Source organism: Numida meleagris, chromosome 18, assembly GCF_002078875.1.
Source record: "Numida meleagris isolate 19003 breed g44 Domestic line chromosome 18, NumMel1.0, whole genome shotgun sequence".
In the NCBI taxonomy this organism is placed as follows: domain Eukaryota; kingdom Metazoa; phylum Chordata; class Aves; order Galliformes; family Numididae; genus Numida; species Numida meleagris.
Window position 1 is genome coordinate 495,124 of NC_034426.1, and position 21,488 is coordinate 516,611.

Here is a 21,488-nt window from a genome sequence, read left to right on the forward strand (position 1 = left end):
ATCGAACCGTCTACCAGAAGAACTATGGAAACCAATACAATAAACAGTAACAAATTATCAAGATCAGACAACATTCATCTGAATTAAAAAAAAAAGAACCCCTTCAACAGGAACTGAATCTCCCAATTTCAGCAGCAACTGAGGGAGGATGTATACTACGTCACCACTCGAATGTGATTCAAAACAACTGGAAGGTGGTAAATATCTTTTTTTTTTTAAAGGATTCCAGTGAGGATCTGGGGAAACACAGACCCGAACATTTGACATCAGTTCCACGGGAAAACCAATGGAACTGCAAGAACATGCAAGTACTTAAAGAAATCTATATTTGGAAAAGAAAAAAAATCATCCCCATGCTACACTCCTGAATCTATAAAACGGGTGAGGAAGGTGCAGCAAGTACAGCCTGCTTGGTACTCTGCTACAGTGCTTTTTTAAAGGCTTCTGCAGACATAAGATGAAGCAGGAGGAGGGGAAGGGTTTCTCTTGGGTAAATATCTGGGGAAAACGAGGAGAGGCAGGAGGAGCTGTGCGCTCCAAATACCAATGCGGCAATGAAACAAACAGCGAAGGGTCCTTGTGTCACTGAGAGATTACAGCACTGCATGGGACAAATGATGCTTGAATAGAAGCCAACGCTTAGACAACAAGGCAAAGAGCTCTGCTAGGAAAGGGAGAGAAAACTTCGTTGTGCCACTCTATGGGATCCTGCACGCTGCAGTGCTTCCTGCGACACAAAAATGATACAAAGAAAGATGACTAAGACTGAATAATGAAAGACTTGAGAATCCTCCAGGAAGGAAAAAATGGCAGGAGGAACACGGGGGCAACAAACGAGAGCTCAGAGCAGCACGCAGGCTGCAGGCGTGACGTTCTGCCCCAGGACATCACAACTCAACGACCAGCTGGGGGGAAGCCCCGGCGGGCGAACTCACCAGGTACCAGCGGCCCCACGCTCGCCGCTCGGGAGGCCCGGCCCGGCCGGAGGGCACCGAGCTCTCCGCCCTCCAGCGCGGCCACCCGCCTCCCCCCGGCGAACTGAGCCCTGTCAGGGCCGCGGCCTCAACACGGAGTGCCGGGAAGCGCCGCGCCCGCAGCGGGCCCGCACACAGCCGGGCCCCGCGGCGGAGAGGCCGAGCAGCCCCACCGCACCGCACCGCACCGCACCGCACCCCAGCTCTGGCGGCCCGACAGCGCGCAGGGCCCCGCTCCCGGCACCACGGCCCACCGCGGCCCGGCCTTACCTTACCTGCCGTTGCGCGGCTCGCCGGGGGAGGAGGCGCCGCGGGGATTGCCGGGCCGGAGCGCTGCGGCCGCGAAGGGGCAGGGCAGGGCAGGGCAGGGCGCGCCGGGCCGCGATGGGACAGACAAGGCCGCGGGCCCGCTCCGCAGCGCGGCCTGTGCGGGAGGACCGGCGCCGTGACGGGCGGCCCCGGCTCAGGGCATGGCGGCCGCGCGGGGCTCGGGGCCACCCGGGGGCAGACGTCCTTTCCTCCGCTATCGCGGCACGCTGGAGCGAGAGGCTGCGCTTCCCTCTCTCGGCGTTTGAAAACCGGCCCAGCCAACGTGAACCGCAGCTCACGCACTCTGACAAGTTTCCTGCGAACAGGAATGAATCGAGTAATGGAATAGCAAGGCTTTCAGGTTGCTGGCCCGCTTGTCTTACCCTCCTGTGTGCTGCCCCTCCTAGCGCTGGGTCTCCCGAGCAGACCTCCTTCGCTGCAGGTGAGTCTTTGCTGCAGGTATTTAGCGCTGAGCCCGGGCAGGCGGCAGCACTTGGCAAGGAGACCCCTGAGCTGCTTTTGGAGGAACGCAGACACTCCTTGAAATTCTTCAGCGCGATCTGCCTCTGCAGCCGCAGCACTTCTTTCTGGGATTCCCGCAGCAGCCGGTCGAACTCCACCACGTTCAGGCAGCGAGGGTCACCCTGTGGGGAATGGCAGCACAGCGTGCATCGCTGTCCGGCTCCCGAAGGTGCAGCGGGTCGGGAGGCGGATGTAACACACAAACTGCAAAAGTGCTGCTGAGCAGATGCCAGCACAGCACAGGGAACAGAGCACACCAAAGTTCTATTTCCTTGGCCCCCTGCTCCCCAGAAGCAGTCATTTCACATCCCTCATGTCAGTACATAATTTCTCCCACAGGTGAAAACTAGCCTGCAATGCTTTACAATTATCCCAGTGTAAAGCTATGCTAAAACGGGCTTTTCTAAGTGCATGCTTTCTAAGTGTTTGCCAGCAGAGAGCGTGTCAGGATAATACAATTTCATTTCTTAATTCCACAGCAAAACAAGAGCCTCAGCTGGGTTCCTCTCCTTGCTGTGTGTGCTGGCGTCCTCTGCAGCCCTGTGCATGCCTGGCGGTTAGGACTTTAATGTTGGAGAGAATGAAGCATATCTGAGACTTGTTTGCTTCTGGCTTAGGGTGTTTGGCTTTTTAAGGTGTTACTGATTTCTGACCAGAGGGGGTTTGTGTGGATAGGCTTCTATCCTCAGCACAAGTAATCAGTCCTGTCCACTCTGGACACAAAGCCAGCAGCTTATAAAGGAGACCAGTGCAATTATAGTCTCACTAAAACAGCGAGAATATGCCACCAGTTTGTGTTAATTCCTTAAAGGTATTTGGATTTCAGGAAGGTGAAAGAAACACGTACCTACATGTCCATACAGACATACAAAAGCTGGTTATGAAAACCTGTCCTTACAAATATGCTGCTGAAGGAGACGTTGCTCATTCCCCTGGAAAGCTGCTAAGGCAGTGAATTCACTGCATAATTGGTATCCAGGACAAATTTAATCTGCTTCCCCATTCACTTCTTATTCACCCTAAAAATAGCATGTGCTTTGCAAACACATTTTGTGTAGAAAAGCATAGTTACTCTCAAACAGCAAGGGGGAAACTGAGGCACCATTAATGGGAACTGATTACAGATTCAAGAAGTGAGCAGCTGGGACCTCTGTGTTAGACCCACGTTCAGGCTATCAGGGTGATAGTTCTTCAAAATTGGCTAGGGCTGCCTAAAAAGCTGCCTTCCCCCACCAGAAAATAGAAGCAGCTATTCCCATAGAAAGCCTCCAAAGCAGAGGGGGAAAAAGAGAGCAGAAAAACGCTCAGTCTTCCACTCACAGCTCCTATTATATGTGTCCTCTGCAGCTGCCTTTCCATTCCCTGCAGCCTCCAAGAATCTCCACTGCAAGAAATGGCAGCTTGGTGGAACCTGGAGCTAGGCCTTCATTGCAAACCTGTCATTGCAGCACGATCTCAGGCCAACATCTTATCCTGAGAGCTCTGACTTGGCAAAACAAGGCCCACACTTTTGCAGTCTGGTGCACGTGTTGTCCTACCACTGGAAATGAACAGAGTACATCTGTTTCGTAGCCACTGAAAAATTTGTGCTGAATCAAGAGCACTAGATTAAAAATGATTTGGCTACAAACTCTGAACTCTGAGCATGCACATAATATCTCTGCTTATAAACCCCCTCGCTGGCATAATGCATTTTGCATGCTGCAGACAGATTAGGGGAATTTTGAATTTTAACTAGCTGAGAATTAAAATTTAATGAGCAGCTTGCTTGGAAGATAAATGGAAAAAAAAAAAACAACCAGCATCAGATAGAATGATTTCCTCTCTGGCAGTTTTTCTCTGTAGATTCCCAGCTCATGTACTGATGGCCCTCATTGCTGGTGCCTTGGCAGGTTACACAGATGGTCTCACCTTCCCAGCCTGGGTGGTTGCCCATGCCCTAGCAAGGAAGCAGCTGAAGTCTCAGCTGCCCTGGGGACTGCACCCATGTGTATTTCCTTGGCCAGTAATGAATCTTGCTCTCCTGCCTTTGTCACGTTGTTCTACAGTTTGTCAGTCTCCTATCCCTGGGAGATTCAGCTTGCTCAGCATGCTCTGCTGTGAAAATCAGAGGGTTTGTGCCCCCTTCTGTGTGGGTCTCTGGTGAGCAGTCATGGGGACAGGAAGGAAATTTGTTCTTGGTTAGCACACATTCAGACCTGGATAACATTCTCCTGTGATTTAATGCCAGGAGGGATCACTGGGGCAGCTCTGTACAAACAGTGAACAACACCCAATTATTCTTGTCTTGACTAGATCTATGTTAGGGAAAGAGGGAGAATCTACTTGCAAACGCATAGTTAAAGTGAACACATGCAGAGCTCAGGGAATGAAATAAAGCTGCTTTCAGCAAGAAAGTATTTGTCACCTAAATGTACGTGTGAGTAGGTAGAAATGTATTATTTCTGCTCAACTGGGTGCAGGAACATACCACTGCACTTTACCACTTCCATACTAGTGAAAAAGAGAGAATGAGAGTGTATCAACTGACCTGCACTACAACTGTGCAGCTTGTGAACAAAAGACATATCTGATACGACCAGAACAGACTGCTCTAGCAATCTCTGAGTGGGATTGTTTCACCTAGTTTCAGCTGTCTGCAGAGACTCCTTTTAGAACCATCTCAGAGTAGTGCCTTGAGAGAGTGACATGTCCAAGTAGTTTTACACATGTGTCTCAGGATGAGCTGAATTTTCCCTTTCATCCCACGATTTATTTCAGCAAGTTCTGTGCTGGGCCACCAGCTCATGTCCATGCATCAGCACTGTAGGTGGTTTCATGAACACCCACCCTCATTTTAGGATTTGTACCCCTAATAACAGTAACACAAGTGCGTACCTAGATATCACCACTATGATAGCTGCGAGCATTCAAAGCTGCTGCTGAGGATGTGCAGTCTGGAATGATTCTTGGGAACGTGCTCAGCTGGTTTGCTTTTTAAAGGAATGCTTTAAAAGGAAGTCCTGCTTCTACATCTCGCTTGAAGCTCACCACTGTGAAAGGCCATTCTGTATCTGTGGCTTCTGGGGTTCTCCAGGGGGACAGTTTTGGTTGCTGATGAAAATGGCAGCGCAGGACTCATGAATTCACAAAGGGAGAACTGGGATGTCCCCCAGCACACTGTTCTGAGGGGTCTGGATCCTGTCTTGGTCATACACTCCTCTGACTTCCCCCATACCGACTCATGCATCAAATACTCTCTGTTTTCAGTCTGCCCTTGACACTAATTGCCATCACACTGCTACAGCCTGGTTCCTGACATCGTTACTGTGCTGTTTGCACCCAGCCACTGCATGATGTCCCAGAAGTATCTCACCTTCCCCGCAATGAGCTTAGCCTGCAGCTCCCGGCACTCCTGCTGCAGAGCTTCAATCTGCTTGTCTTTTGCCAGGAGAGCACTGGCTTGCTCTGTCAGGTCCTTGGCACGCTGGCGAGCAAATGCTTTTTTACACAGCTCCAGGCTGGAACCCTTCAGGGGCACTGGAGCAGTTACCTACACCGGAGAGAGCAGCAAGAGAGAAAGCCACATACATTGGTGTTGGCCAACTATCACCCCAAGTGTCATCAGACAGAGACCAGGGCCAAGAAATGCAGCCCAGCCCCAAAGGATAGATAGAGGAGAACAACAAGAATATGGAAAAGTTGGACAAAAGAGGAAATGCTTCTCTGAGGAGCAGATCAAAGAAGAAGCAGGAAGGAGAAGGTGCTCTGCAGATGAGGCCAACACACACACAGCACAGAAGGCTGCAGGTGGAGCAGTGGCATGTGGAGAGAGGAGACGAAAACAGGATGAAGGGAGAAACATGGGGAGAGGGCAGTGGAGAGGAGGAGGGGGGAATGGCAGGAAAGATGAGCAAAGGGTGGAGGTGGACAAGCTAGCAGGGGAAATGGAGCTTCTATGGGTCTTTGAAAGGCAGTGGGAAAGAGCTTCTGCAAGGATGGGTGGGAGATATAGTCAAAAGGAGAGGCAAGGGAGAGCCCAGCCAGGGCCAGAGCAGCTGATGCTGCCCAGCTGCAGTCACCCGAAGATGACAGCTCTCAGCAGGAGTCCCCGTCCCTAAGGCCAGCTCTCCCATGGGGTACCAGCACCACGGGCGGGCATCCTGCACACCCTGGGCCGGCCACTTGGTTTTCCCATGGCTCAACAGCTGCCATCCCAAAGTTTCACTCGGGAAAAAAAATGAAACAGCATTTGTGCAGTTGCTGGAGGGTCTATATAGCTGTTGGTTGTATAGCAAATGATTTTTCTTGGCATAGTACCTGACAAGTCCATCTGGCAGCAACTGTTGCACTGCAAGAACCAAAACCCTGTGACAGACATGTCCCCAGTGCAGTGCAGGGCCCAGAGACAGAAAGGGCAGGCAATTACAGGAAAATCCCCTACCTTCCCCTACCAGCAAAGCTTTTGCTTCTTTCTGTCCTACAGGACTTGAATTTCCCCCCTAGCCTTCCAATGGGAGAACATTTTTCCCCTACTCTGCTGCAAGCTACCTTTATGTAGCTCATGCAAATATTTGTCTGCAAAACGCCATGTCCTACAGCCATCTCCCACTACTCCCACACCACATTAGAAACTACAGGGTTTGCAAAAAGCTCTTCTTTGGTTTGAGAAAGAAAAAAAATATGCCGGTTGCACAAAAATGCTAGTGAGGTGAGGATGAGGCAGAGCAGAATATCTCACCCCTTCCTGTTTTGCTTTACCACACTCCTTTTCTTATTCAAATACTTCCTGTTCCTTTTCGATGAAGTCAGAAGAATTATTTTCATGACTAGCCCAGGGAAAGCTGAGCTAATTACCTAAATTAATACCTTACGTTAGATTGGCACATTTACAGCAAGAAACCAATTAGAAGGAAATTGCTCAAAACCAGCTCCCCAAGCATGGAGTTGAAGAAGCTGGTGATGGTTCTTTCCTCTGATCAGTTTTGTGGTTTCTGCCCTGTTGCTGATGTACAAAGCAAGTTTGCCGCATGGCCTTGCCAAGTTAATTAAAGGGGAAAGAAGAGGCCTTTCTGTCTCAACAAAAGCAAAAAACAAGAAGTCCTGAGGGTAGGGTGCTCTCCTAGCCCAGGTCCCAGCCCAGCATGGCAGAGGCTCAGCACTCACGACTTTGAGGTTGGCCTCCTGGAGTTTCCGGGCTCTCTCCTCCAGGCGTTTGGCGATCACTGCCAGCTCCGCGTTTTTCCTCTTCAGGTGCTTAACCTTCTCCTCCGTCTCGGGAAAGCAGCTCCTGCGCTGGATAACAGAAGGAGAGGGTTGAGGTGAAACCTCACTCAGTGTCTCTCCGCAGTGCTTAGACACCCACCTTCACCTGTCTCCTTCCTGGTCACCGAAACCTTTGCTTTTCCTGATATTTTGTTCTTGTGACCTCTTGGTTCCCCAAAGAAGCCCCTTGCCCCACCCCAGCCCATGGTCCCTCTGCAACCTGCCGCTCTCTCTGCTCTTTGCAGGCTCTGCCTTTGCCATTTGGGACTTGGCACCTATCCTGGCTGCTGGCCCCTTCCGAAGCCTGTCCCCATTCATCTCCCTGCTGTTTCAGTATTCAACACATTGCTGTGGATTTGTGCTGCAGCACCATGTTACAATGCAAGCTTTGCCGCTGTCCTTGCTCCCCTGACACTGAAGCACGAGCTGGGGGGACGGGGAGAAAGCAGCCAAGGACTTTACGATGTTTGCAAACCAGATTTCCTTTTCCTTTCTATTGATTCTGTTTGCTCTTAATCCCCTTTTATTTGTTATCTGTCCGTTTCGATAAGCTGCTCCTTCTTCTCTCAAGGTCATACCCAGATGTGTTGTGCTGTCTTTTCACATCAGCAAAAATGTCAGGTCAGCTGATCCTTCCAATTATTTCCTTCACTACCTCTGTGAGATCCCACCACGTGCATGTGCTGCTTTCACTGCCTTATTTGCTTTCCTTCAGTCAGAAGACAGAGGCTGATTTTTGAGAGTAAGATTTGACAACAGCTTATATGACAGAGCTTTGCTAAAATCCATGATTGTCAGTGGGTGACCCTCCCTAGTATGCAGGACATGCTGAATTTATGCTTTTAGTGTAAGAAAATTATCTATGACGTGTTTTGAATTTGGTTATATACATGCTGAATGATCAATCTTTTAAGGGTATTTTGAAAAGGAAAAATTGGCATGAACAGATTCTTTCCTGCCACCTTCTGATCCTTTCCAAACAGCTGCTGTGACTTCTACATTGGGAAACAGGAAACACTTTTGCCTAGGAGGGCAGCGTGGCCCTACACTTTCAAAAATGCATGGAGAGTGAACGATACAAGGTCCTTCCCTTGCACAGTGTAGTTCAGAGCCAGGGTTGCTGATAAACTGAAAGGTTACAGGGTTGGACTGATGCAGCCCTGCCAGCACTGCAGGACTTTGCCCCATGGTGGCTAGATCCCCGCACTGCAGGGCTTCCCAGGCAAGGATGCGTTCTGGTGAGGATGCAGTAGAGAGAATCCCCTCTTCTTACTTCCTGGCTGCCAACCATGGGCCTGGAAGCCGAAGAGGTCAGAGTGGGGCAGAATGGGCAGCCTGCACTGCGGCAGCCTGGCCTGCCTTTGGGTGCTGGAGGTGCAGCTGGGATCAGATGCCAAGCTCCCACTGAGCAGGGGGCAGTGCTGCATGGTAACCCAGAGCAGGGCTGACTGAATCAGTGTTTCTGCTTTTCTACTTAAAGAGGAAACAAGAGCGACTTCCCCCTCTCCTGCCGTCAGCTCACTGCTGCCTTGCTCTCTGCCAAACTGGCGGCTCCAGAAAAGCCTCTTGCCATTGCCAGCAAGGATGTCAGTGAGGGCATCAGCAGGTCACAAGGAAGGGGTCCTGCTCAAGCCAACGATGGGTGCTGTGGAAAGGCACCCAAGGGACCCAAAATACCCTGCCTCCCTTTCTCTCCCCAGCTGACCCCATGTGCCAGCTCTCTTGGAGCTGGTGGCTGACGACAGCTCACCCCAGCCAGGACTCCCTCCCCATGCATCATTCACACTGGTGTGCCCTGAGCCAGCCTAGTGCCTGGCCAGGATGCAGGATGGGGCCATGTCCTGTGCTCACCAGCAAGCTGTTCTCCTCAGCAAGGCTGGAGCAGCGGTGCCGCAGGTCCTCCAGCGCACTCAGGAGCTTCATGTTCTGGCTCACAAGGAGGCCGTAGTCAGCCCCACTCTGCAAAACAGCATGGGAAAGGTAAGGTAGGGCTTCACTTTCCCAGAGCAAGTGGGCCATGGCTGTGTGCCCACCACAGCCCCATAGTGAGCCCAGCCTGGCTGTGTGGGGAGGCCAGCAGGGCCAGAGTGCAGACAGTGAAGGGGCAGGGTGAGACCTGGAGGCTGATTTCAGGAGGAGGAGAGGGACTGCACATCCTTTGGGGGGTGGCAGGAGCAACAGCCATAGCTGGGCACTCCCAGCTCTGCCTGACTGTTGGCAGCTGCTCCCCTAGAGGTGCACCACTAGTGATGTGGAACATCAGGGAAGTGGCTACGGAGGGCACTCCAACCCCATGCTCTGTTCCTGGCACCCAGGGTGGGTGGTTCCCCCTCCCAGCACCATGCGCCAGCAGGATGGGTCACTCTCAGCTGCATCAGGTCTCAGCTTTCATCTGGGGAAAAAGCACAGATCCCGACATTGTCTCCAGCTGCTTGCATTTTGACACTGTACCACCTAAACCAGCTCAGAACACAAGCAGAGCCAGCAAGAGCACATGCCACAACACACCAGACACATGCTCCTCCCCATGCCTCAGGAACCAGCAGCCTCCAGCACTGAACAGTTTTTGGAGGAAAAGAGACCTCCTTGCCCACCTCACCATACCAGCTCAGGTCCAGGAGCCACCCAGGAGCCCAGCCCCATTGCAGACTGTGTCAGCCTTGGTGGTGGAAGAAGGCAATGTGCCGGATTTCTTTGCAAAACACCACCTTAATTTTGTCACATCAAAAGCAGCAGCAGCTCTGCTGGGAGCTGTATATATAGCTTGTGGTTACTGCTTCCTGCGGAGAGCAGCTCACCACAGGCTTGCTGCCGAAGCAGGGTCCCAGAAAGTATTCTTGTGTGTTAGCAAAACTCGGGGCCAAGCTATTGCTTCACAGATGCCATATGGCAGCAGCAAGGCGTGCACCTCGGGCAGACCTGGCCAGATGTTCTCCCAGCACCCAGGCCAGTCTTGCAAGACCCAGGATGACTTTGCTGGTGCCACCGGATGGCTAAATGCTTCCTGATACATGGCTCTGTGTGTGCAGTTCATCAGCCAAGTCTACGAGTGAAATGCTCTTTGTTATCGAGAAATACCTCCCAGGCTCTCCTAGTAGAACTTGTACAGGCAGATCGCAGCACAAGGACGCTGCTAAGCTCTAGGAAGCCTCAGACTGTCTAAAACTCACCACACTTTTGAATAGAACTGGTTTTGGCCTCTCTCTCACTTCAATCAGTTAAAAAACACAGGAGACCACAAAGCCCACGTCACCAAGTCCCCTGGCACAGCTCAGCACAGCAGGCAGCATCTCATCCCTGTATGGAAAATGCCTTGGCAAAGCAAGGATAAATAGGGAAAAGAACTGAAAAACAAACAAACAAAAAAAAAATCAAACCCCCATACCACCTCCAAAGTTAACCCACTCCTTCCAGCTGGCCTCACCCAATGCCCCCACATCCCGCCAAGCCCTCTGACACTGCAGGAGGGAAAATTAGGTGTCACAAGTCCTCAGGCCTTTGGCAGAGCTGTTTGTAGGCATCCACCCTGCAGAAATCCCAGGGTTAAGAAAGGTGGAGTGAAATGTCCCATGGGAAGAGATTTCCATTTGTGGGAAAGCAAACGTATTTATTTTCCTCTTTTCCACTCCTAGGCACAGCCAAGAAGTCACAGAGCCAAGCACGGCTCACACTGCACAGCCCATTGCTCTGGTCCTAGGTCCTGCAGCACCATTGGTCCCATCCCTGCTGCTTTACAGGCACAGCATGTGTCCCAGAGAAAATTTCCATCTCCAGGAAAAGTGGAGCCCTTCCTGGCACCCAGGCAGGGGACACTGTGGATGCTGCACAGAGCAGGATGGGGGCACGGTGGGGTCCTGTCAGCATTTTCCCACAGCAGTGCTGTGGGTTGGTTCAGGGCTGCCATCCCCAGAGCCAGGAAGGCAGCCCTTAGGATGAAGTCAGAATGCATTATTTCCACCTCTTTGCCACTGCCAAGAAGACTCAAGCTTTTCATCTTTGCTCTCCGGCATCCAGCGAGGCCAGGCATGCTCAGCCTGGGGCAGGAGCTGGGCGGCTGCGGAGGAGCCAGGGTGCTGCGGCCTGTCCCCTCCGGCAGCCAGGCTTATGGCATGTCAGCACAGCGCTTCTGAGGGGACAGCTGGCACTTCCAGAGGGGCAGGGGCTCTGCAGGGAACTCAGTGCTCCCCTGGGCCTGCACTGAGCTCTGGGGTGCTGCCAGCTCCCCTGGGCCTGCACTGAGCTCCTGGGTACTGCCCTGGGCCCTGGTCCAGGCTGGGCCAGCCCACAGCATGGCTGCCCCCTGCTCCTAGGCCATTCTGCAGCCTCAGGGCCTCACCAGGAGAGGCACAAGGGGCAGCAGCAGCAATGTGGTGTCAGGAGATCCTCTCTGTGGCCCCACAGCTCCTGAGGAGCCTTTGCCACCTCCCCCTGGCACAGGATTGGGGCCGGGCTGGCTGCCTGGGCTGAGCCTTCCTCCCACACCACATGGCCAGCACCGACTGCCTGTCTAGACGTCATCCCACACTCATTAAACATTCATTTTCCATAATGAAATGGCTTTTCATTTATTAACTGCTCTGCCGTTCCTCAGTGCTCCTGCGCTCCATGCAGATTGCGCTTGCAGCCCCCTAAGTGCTGTGTTTAGGAGGGAGCTGAGGAAATCTTTGAAAGAAGAGGCCTGGAGGCCCCCACATATGGCTTGTCTTCATAAAGATGCGTAGAAGTGCCAGCAGGAGCCGTGAGCCAAAATCCAAAGCATCCCGTGGTCAGGGAGGTGAAGCTGGTGGGAGCCAGGGCAGAGCTGTACCAGAGGGCACAGGGAGCCCTCGTGTCCCTGCAACTGGAGCTGCGTTGGCCACCAGAAGTTAACCCCAGGAACACCTTTGGCCAGAGGGGACATTTGCTAAAGGCAGAGCAAAGCAGGGAAATAGCAGCAGGGAGGCTGGTGGGGGGGAGCAGAGCGCGGCTCCTATTTGCAGCTGGCACACAGCTTTGAAGCATCTCATTTCAGGGAAAACATGATGATCTGTCACCTCTGTTGTCAGGTAGAGCCAAAAATACAATTTCTTCACGATGCATCAAGAATGAGCAAACACAGGCCTCAGCAGGACGGAGGCAAGAGAAGCTGTTTCTTTTTCACCTGAAAACTTCAAAAAGCAACTGAGATCTGCAGCAGCTTTTACAGGGAGAAGTGCCCAGCCAGGCTGCTAAATAGGTCATGCAGCCAAAATCCCCCAGGAACCACCCAGCATCCAGCGCAGGCTTTGAAGTCCTGCGGAACATTTGCAGGAAGCCATTTGGGGGGCAGTAAATCATGCCGCGGCGGGGCTGGCAGCACTGCTCCGCAATGCGGCTTGGGCACACCGTGCTGCTGGTGCCTCGTGGCTCAGCCTGGCACCGATCAGCCTGGGGACTTTCCTGCACCTGCTGCAGGAACTGAGCCAAAGACAAAACCCAGGCCTGCTTGAAAATCCCAGCAAATGTGGAGGAGGAATTAACCAGGTGGTCCCGTGAGTGGCACATCTCAGGTGGCTTTTTGGCATTCTCTTGGCTGATTTTATAGCATATACAATTTCAAGATGTCCCTACGGTGACTTCTCTGTCTGCAGCAAACAGGGCTCCAGCTGCCAGGTTTGCTTCACAAAAGCCGTCTCTGAAATCTAACCCCCACCGCTGCAGACACCACTCCCTAGGTGAAACCACACCATTGCTTTCCTACTCTCTCGGATACATTAAATCCACCACCTCTCCATCGTTTGAAATCATTGTCACCTGTCACGCAGTAAATACCAAGCCTCAACCATGTCAAAGCCTTTTAGCTGTTCGTTCCAGCTGACTTTGGTAATTAGTTTCCTTAACTTCTCAGTCCTTGCCACTTGGAAATTAAACCTGCCACTGCTCATCCATTTTCTCCTCATCCATCCAATTTCAGTGAAATCAGCTACCCCACAGAATAAGTTATTTTCTGTAGGCTGCTCTTCTGCAGTGCACTCACTGCACGTCAAAAGCAGGACGAAAATAGCATCACCTCCTGCTCGGTCAGTGAGCAACAGCAAAGCCCGTTGGTGCTGGCACAGCAAGCACACCTTAGAGTGCATTATCCAGCTGGAGGTAAAATGGCTATCTTGGTTAAAAGTAGGAGAGGAGTAAGAGAGGAGCTTGGGATGCAGTCGTGCTCACCCTGCCATTCCCCTGACAGGCAGCCTGTGTCCCACAGCTTCCTTCATTTTGCACCAGGTTCCTGGTTTCAGACACAAACATCTCTGCTCTTTGACTTCATGACGCTTCCCTCCAGTTCCTTGCCCTGTGCATTGCCGGCTCATTTCCATGATTCAGCATTTTCTCCCGCTGCCCATCCCTCTTCCAAGCATGACCTTATACACTGTGATTTCCTCATTTATCCGATTTTTATCACCGCGTGTAACAAATTCATGGAAGAAAAAATCCATCGGAAGCTATTTATTTCAAAGATACTGCCTCCAGCATAGGGAGTGTTGGAGCCACACACTGCAAGATATGAGGAGAACATTCAGGAGAACATCCACATTCTGCTTGTTCTTTGTTACAGCCTTGCATAGGCATTGCTCCTGCACGCCCTGTGACCACCGCCAGCTCTTCCTGTGTTCCTCACAGTGTATTTAAAATAAGATGTGCGGTTAAAATTGGAATCTCACTAATTTGTATCCTCTCTATTTTTATGAAAGCACCATTGCCAGTCCCAGAAAAACAAACCCTGGTGCTCCAGGAGGAGAAAAAACAGCTGGACACCCTGGCCAGACTGTCCTTTAAATGAGCTCAGCTGCTTCAGGATCCCCAGACAGAGCATAAAGAATGGTTTTTGCAACACCAAGAGAAGGAGGAATGTGAGCGGGGAATAAAATCCCGGGACAAAGGCAGAACACAAGACTACACAGTGTGCAATGTGGAGCAGTTTCTCATCTTTAACAGCAAATGCAAAATACAAGAGACTTTGCAAGCAGATGAGAGAAAATGACACCTTAATACCGCAAGGCTGCTGGAAAGGCAGCCCTGAACCACTCCTGACGTACTGCACACGCATTTCTTCATCTTTCACGATCAGACAAAAAGCAGATCAGCCACCTGAGAGATGCGGAGGATTTGGAGAAAGCCTTCCCTGTCCTTGCAAGGCCAGCCAGTCCCCATGCACAGAAAGCAGCCCTACAGGGGATGGACCCATTGGGGACAGTCACGTGGTAAAGGTCCTGCGCAGGGCACAGGTACTCATCCAGCAGGTACCGTCTCTATCAGAGTTGCTCCTTGTCCTGCTCTCCACTGTGGTCCAGAGACCTTGAACCAACCCTTCTTGCAGCTGGGAATGTCTTGCCTGATGCAGAGGTGGGACAAGTGGTGTTGGCCCTATGCAGGATTTCCCCAGCTGAGACCCAACCTCTCTCCATGTTTAACACAGATCTTTTTCCACACCCAGGGCATACAGCTGGAAAATGCTGCTGGTGACTGCTAGGCTGTGATCCAGCTTGGTTACCAGATAACCTACAGCATGGGGTATAGAAAGCGAGTATGACAGCATCACCCTCCTGTCCATGGGTCACTCTGAGACTCAGGTGACTGACAGGGAGCTGCGGCAGCTCAGTCTTTTTCCCTCACTGAAGATTTTTATAGGTGCTGCCTAGCAAGTCATTGAATCTGCAGAGAAGTGGGTGCAGGCGATGGTATTTACACTAGGAAAAAGCAACACGTAGAAGTGGGAAGTAAATGTGTTAACATCCTTAGTGCAAACACAGAAAGATGGGTGACTTTGCAACCTCTCCTTGTGTACTCGTCTGCATTGCCCATCCTTTGAGCTAAACACATGCGCACTGGCTTCCTACAGAAGGTGTTGGGGATTTTTCTTGCTGAGGTCTGACGAGCATCAGCCTGAAGCTCTCAGCACTGCAAGCTCAGGCGCAGGCAGCTCTGAGGTCTTTGCGGAGCATCTGGGCTCTCTTTTTTGATGCCACATGTCAGATAATTCTCTTTTGTAAATATGCAAAGAAGAAAAAAAAACTGGGGAAGAGTGATAAAATTTAGCTCTTCCCAGGTTTGGTATTTTGATGGCTGGAGTGGGGACGAATGTTCACTGATAGCTCATCTTTCTTGTAACAGAAACTCTAATCCAAAGAAACACTCCCTAGAAGGGCATGAGACTTCAGTACTGACAAATGCACGTGGGAATGAGGCGCCTGTCTACAGCGAGCAGCACAGGACTGTGTCAGCCCTCAGCCCAGAAGGCCACTGAACTGCAGTGCTCACCCCATGCAGAAGTGCCACTGCCATCTCACAGGATCACAGCTTGAATCGTTAATATCAGGTCTCCTTCCCACTTCAAAGCCTCAGCAGCAGTATTTGTGGTCTCAATAGCTTGCTTGTATTGAGTAGAGAGATTGGATTGCCTAACATGTTCAGCTCTGAAGAGACAGACGTTCTCTTGAACCTTGGAAGACACGTCATGCAGCCAGAGTGGCAGATCTTGTATGCACAACTCAGCTTTTGCCCAGGTATCTGCCACCACATTTCTCCCCAGCAAGCACTTGTTTTCCCAATGATTTGCAGTTTCCCAGGGTGCAAGAGCACTTTTTCTGCTTGGGTCACATTTGCTTAAAAAATGTCACGATTGCCCAAACAATGGGGAACAAAGCTCCTTGCACATCTCAGTAAGCAAGAACTCACTGGCCCAAATGTAATTTTTTGTCCTGGACTGACAAGCCTCAGATTTCCAGTGGCTCTAACAAGTAGATGGAGGAGAAAGACATCATCCCCCTACATCTCTCTCAAGAGCCACAGGCACTGTTCAGTGATCAGTATGGAGATGTGAATGGCAAGAGCTGCAGAAGGCTTAAAAACTGATGCCCAAAAGGGTGTTTTCAGAGAGCTGCTAAGCAGATGGCTCCTCTGCAGAAAGCCTGTGCTTAAAGCAGGAGGAAACTAAGCAGGTGCCAGCAATGCACAAGCCATTTCTCTTCACGTTATTCTAGCAGGAAGGGTGACTACAGACCCAGCACATCCAAAAGAAAGAAGAAAACACACTGGTGGAAAATGTGCAGAGGGTAAGTTGAGGAAGATGCTGAGGCAAAAGGTCAGGGTGCAGTCATGGCAAGTTCCCAAATCCAGTTTGTCATCACCAGTCCAGTGGAGCCAAGGACACAGTGAGGAGGCAATGGCTGGTGTTCCTTGTCCTCCGTGTTGTACCCAGTGTCCTGCCCGAGCCATTTGGACATGACTTTGTGCTGACGTGTGGGTGAATAGAGTCACTTTGGAAGATAAGTAATATAGAAATTACCTTCCCCTTCTGAACAGTCTTGCTTTGTATTTCTTTCCATTCATTCCTACAAATAAAGTCACACTGGGTTTTTGAGGCAGGCAGCTATCTGCAGTTGGCCATACGTCCTTAATGCTTGCAGAAAATGGTTCTAACTCATTTGCATGAAGCTGAGTGTTGCCAAGACAAGAAAAATTAATTTACTCAGATTTTGAGCAAGATGGAGTACAGTCTTCTTCTAATTGGGATTGCTGGAAATGGTGTCTGTAACAGCAAGAACTGGCCTGTGTCCAGGAAGAGCTTCTTGCCCTTCTCCCATCTTTTATTCTGCTGACCTACACTTTTTAGTCAGAGAAGCAGTTCTACACAACCTCAGGCATTAACTGAATAGTTTTCCACCCTTGCTTATGGAATGTTCAAAGATCTTGAAACACCATGAATTTCTGCAAAAGGAACTAAGTTTGTTGTTAAACATAGCTTGGCCCCTGGACACAGGAACTGCCACATCCCATCACAGAATCACAGAATATCCCAATGTGGAGGGGTCTGCCAGCATCACTGACTCCAGCTCCCGGCTCCACACAGCTCTACCCACAACTAAACCATATGTCCCATGTCCTAACACTTCTCCAGCTCCAGCAGCTTTGGTGCGACCCCTGGGAGCCTGTTCCATGCCCAACAAGCCTCTCAGAGAAGAACCTCTTCCCAGTCCACCATCTGACCTGCCCGGAGGCAGCTCCATGCTGCTCCCTGGGCTCCTATCACTGGACACCAGAGAGAAGAGATCTGGCACCTCCACCTCCAGAGCACTGAGGACAGCCTGATGCCAGAGCCCCACAGGGTATTTTGGCTCAGTTGCTGCCTCCTCTCTTGCAGGATCATTTCTCCTGCACCAAGCATCAGGAAGGAATTTACCCCAGAGCCCCCTAGCACAGCTTGACAAGGAGGGTCTTTTCCAGCATTTCATAATTCTTCCCGCATCTGTGATTTGTGTTACTAAGGGAGCAACAGCATCTATTGTGGATATTTAAATTCCTACTGATTTGGGGGCTCCTTGGTTTAAGGGGTTTTACAGAGTCATTAAACACCCTCTGTTCCCTCTGACCTCAAGGCAAGCTGCACACTTGGCTTTTTAGAAATTCAGATCCAAAGGGGCCTCCTGAGGTTGAGAACCATTCACAATAGCTGTCTCTGAGCATCCTAGCCATGCTCTTTGCTTTGGCGGCAGGGATGGGTGAGCTGCAGAGCTTATCTGCCTCTAAGTGCAGCAAGATAGGCTGGTGGGATGAGTAACCCTGGAAGTGAAGTGTGCAGGGAGTGTTCAGGAAGCTTTACAGCATGAGAGAGCTGGGGCTGTGCAGCCTGGAGAAGAGAAGGCTCAAGGGGGACCTGAAAGCGGCCTTCAGTATCTAAAGGGGCTGTAAGAAAGGGGACAGACTCTTCAGCAGAGTCTGTTGTGATAGGACAAGGGGAACAGTTTCAAACTAAAAAGGGGGAGATTTAGATTGGATACAAGGAGTAAGATTTTCACAGTAAGGGTGGTGAGGCACTGGCACAGGTTGCCCAAAGATAAAGTGGATGCCCCATCCCTGCAGACACCCAAGGTCAGGCTGGAGGGGCTCTGAGCACTGATGGAGCTGTGGGTGTCCCTGTGCATTGCAGAGGGGTTGGACCGGATGGCCTTTAAGGGTCCCTTCCAACTCAAATGATTCTATGATTCTTGCTCCTTCCCCGCTATCAGTCTAAGGCATTAGGAGGAAGCCCTCAGCTCAGCAACCCACCCCAAACCATCCCAACTTTCCTGGATGAAAGCAGATCCTGGGGGAGCAGCATCCCACAGGAAAAGCAGACAACTCTGCTCTTGCTAGAAATGCTCTAAATTTATTCTGACAGCATTGTGAGAAGCTTCGAATTTCCAGCCAGACTGTATCTGTGCCACTTTAACCCCATTGCTCCTACACAGAGGTTTTTTCCTCCGATATTCATTATTCTGATTGGGATCCTAAGCCTGCGGTACCTAAAGATTCCTAGAAGGAAAGTAGTTTCTTGCATTCTGTATCTACGTAGAGATTTTGGAAAGCAGGACTAGAGTCATTTTGAAGGCCTGAGAACAGGAATCCATTCATGAGATCAAGCTCGCAGCTAGTGCCAGTCAGTGGTAACACGGAGGGATGTGTATCTCTGCTGGCACCCTGCAGAGGAGCCAGGAAATCCTGCAGGGCATGGGAATAAATGGGCACAGGGAAATTCCTCTCCATGAGCTTTGGAAAAGCATTAGAGAGGTAACAAGAGTCTCAGTCCTTGGAGATAGTCAACAGTGTCCTGGACGGGCCCTTAACAATGTTATCCAGCGTGGGAGCCAACTCTGCTCCAGGTGTGTCGTGTCCCCTCCATCCCACTTCCCTACCTCCACAGTTCCCTTGGCAACTTCCAGGTGGGAGAAGGGCCACAGCTCTCCACTTTCAGTGCTCCTGAGGAATCTGAGCAAGTAAGCTGAGATTAACTGGACCCGCAGAAGGTCTTAACATCTGCTGTAGACTGGCCCTGAGGGAATCACAAAGCTGTAGTCGTGGAGGCTGATACAAATGGCAAGAGCTTCATCATAAAATCAACATATTTAATCAACTCTGTCAGTGATGAGCCCTCAGGATGCTCTTCCCCACACTAGGAGATTACTCCCTGGAGGCTGCCGTCCTGTTTTCATCATGCAGTGCTGACATCCCAAGGACAGGAGTCCTGGAACCCTAAAGGAATCCAGCTCTGGCTGCAGGACACGACGTGTCAGTAGCACTTGTCCCAGCCTGGCAGCAAAGAGCTGTTCTTCTCTCCTGGATCTGAACCAGAGACCAGCTGCAAGCCTTTCACATCAATAAAGCCATTTGATTTTAGGAGGAAGCACTGGCTTTCTTTCTAGAAGCAGGCAAGTTGATCTTTGTGAGGATCAACACCAGTGCTAAGGATGGTACCACCAAGGCAATGCTGCAGTACCAACAGTAGCACCACAGTAATGTGATGCTACTGCCATGGTACCACTATGGCACTGACAGGACACGTGACGGTACCACCAGGAGTCACCGTCCCCACAGGAGTTACAGAAAAGGGCAGATGTGGACTCAGGGGCATGGTGGTAATGAGCTGGCAGTTGGACTAGATGATCTCGGCGGTCTTTTCTAAGTTTATTGATTCTGTGACTCTATCATTGCTCTGCACCATCGTGTACCACCTTGGGAGTGCCTCAGTACACTGGTACTGTGATCACACCACCATGGTGCCACCATCAGCCTTTGGGAATGGGAAGGTAAATGTCAGTCGCCCACCACGTCACATATCCAGGATCCTGGGGAAAATCCAAAGCAGCCCAAAGACCAAGGGAAATTGAGTGCTGGGTGCTTAACAGTCACAGCCATACAGACCAAGTGGAGCCCTCACCCCCCCCACCACCACCCATGTGCATGCCTGGTGCCTGGGGGACCCGCTGCAGGGATCAGCCAGAGCTGAGCACATGGCCTCCAGCCCGCAGGGTGCTCTTCAGCTGCTGCAGGCTCCACAAGCACTCCTTTGCAGCACCCTCCTGGCCCATGCCACCCTCCCCAGGATGAGGCAGTCTTACGGAGCAGACTGAAGTTAAGCTCCACAGCAAGGAGCACCAGCAACACCAGCACAGGGGGCTGGCCCCCTCCCTCGTCCACTAGCACTCCCAAAGAGAGAGAAATGTGAAGTTTGGCACAACTAGTCTGACTCTTGAGATGGAGAAGGGGGATGGGAGCAGAAATGCTTCTCACTCTGCTGCCCCATTTTTTGGCTGAGGTGCTTCTGGAACAGCCAGGAGCTACGGTCAGAGGCAGATCAAGGACCATGTGGTCAAATGCAGCATTGCCCTAAGCATGACGATAAACAGCCATCCAAAAAAGACCCGTGAGAAACTGCTTGAATGAAGAGATTGCCTCTCCCGGTGGGTTTCCTGCTAGCAGCACTGTTTCTCCTGCAGGCTGGTCCAGCCACTCTCCAGCTGTGCTCAGGGGCACTGCCGAAGCTCAAAAACCTCCAGCTCAACCTCAGCCAGCTCTCCCCAGCTCTTCTCCCCCACCCTCCAGAAGAACAGGCTGAGAGCTTATTCCTTCCCTGTTTTAAAAGCACCATGGAGCCACTCCAGTGTGCCAGCGGTTCCTAGAGAGATGACTGATTTTACCCAAGGGAGGGAGGGTGAGCTGTTATAAGCAGGACCAGCTAATGAACTGCTGTGGTCTGGACCAAGAGCTGAGACTCCGACTGAGTCTTTTTGGCTCTTTTTGGAGAGATGCTGCAAGGGGCTGGGCACTGCGTTGCCTTGAGGTGCCCCATGATGCCTGCAGACAAGTTCGCCCCCAGACAGCCCTCCCCAGGCTACTCTGCGTGGACAGGGCATGCTCTGGACGGGGTGGCAGGGAACCATGTCCCCCTCACCAACGGCAGAGCCACCGAAGCTGCACGAGCCAGGCGGTGCTGCAGGAACGGGGAGTCCCGGGCTGGCAGCTGTACCCGGCGTGCAGGGGCAGCTGGAATCCCCGAGGCAGGGCAGCGCGTGGCAGCACACGGCAGCTCCCGGCCCAAGGCGGAGGGAAGGCTCCGTGGGTGGCTCCGCCACGGCCAAACGCGGCGACTTCCCATGCCGCAAGGTGACATCCCCGCGGGGCCGCGACGCCTCTCACCCCGAAACGCGCCGGGCAGCGAGCGCCCGGCATCCGCCTTACCTGGGGGGTTCCGTCCGTCCGCTCCCGTCCGAGCCCCTCCATAGCTCGCAGAGGCCTAACGAGCTGCGGGTCCGGAGAGGGGGAACCCTCCTGGGGCCGGGGCGCGTCGTCCCGCTCCTGCCCCGGGGCCGCGCGGGGTGCGCTGTCACTGCCACCTCCCGCGCCTTCACGCGTGTCCGTCAGCGGGGCCACGTCCGGGCTGGCGGAGGCCACGGGCACGGCGTCGCCCGTTTGCGGCGGGTCCGGATCCATGGGCTCGGGGCGCGGGGCTCACGCTGTCGCGGAGAGGGCCGCCCGCAGCTGCGGGAACCAGCACGGACAACCCGAAGGCATCAGAGCCGCGGCGGCGGCAGCGACAGCCCGGCGGGGACGGAGGCGGCTGCAGCATCCCTGCGCCGGGGGAGGCTCCATCCCCGCCTGGATCCGCCGGCT

The 21,488-nt window shown here is 52.2% G+C and overlaps 1 protein-coding gene and 1 long non-coding RNA gene across 9 annotated transcripts in view; one reads left to right on the forward strand and one right to left on the reverse strand.

The window, feature by feature from the left end:
• The window catches only part of TSPOAP1 (TSPO associated protein 1), a 65,928-nt gene extending 44,499 nt beyond the window's left edge, over positions 1–21,429 (reverse strand). For 4 of the 8 annotated variants that reach the window (XR_002443923.1, XM_021415303.1, XM_021415305.1 and 1 more), the window contains exons 1-5: positions 21,057–21,429; positions 8,901–9,008; positions 6,951–7,079; positions 5,161–5,337; positions 1,667–1,927 (exon numbers count right to left, since the gene is read on the reverse strand). Coding sequence is in view for 7 of the 8 variants with exons in the window: in XM_021415303.1 (XP_021270978.1) it covers positions 1,667–1,927; positions 5,161–5,337; positions 6,951–7,079; positions 8,901–9,008; positions 21,057–21,308 (927 nt within the window). In the remaining variant the exon portion in view is untranslated. The remainder of the gene's footprint in view (positions 1–1,666; positions 1,928–5,160; positions 5,338–6,950; positions 7,080–8,900; positions 9,009–21,056) is intronic. The other 4 variants (XM_021415302.1, XM_021415300.1, XM_021415306.1 and 1 more) reach the window with 3 other exon arrangements.
• Positions 1,590–11,598, forward strand: LOC110407541. Its single transcript, XR_002443924.1, has 2 exons — positions 1,590–1,725; positions 10,682–11,598. It is a non-coding gene; the product is annotated as an uncharacterized LOC110407541 (long non-coding RNA).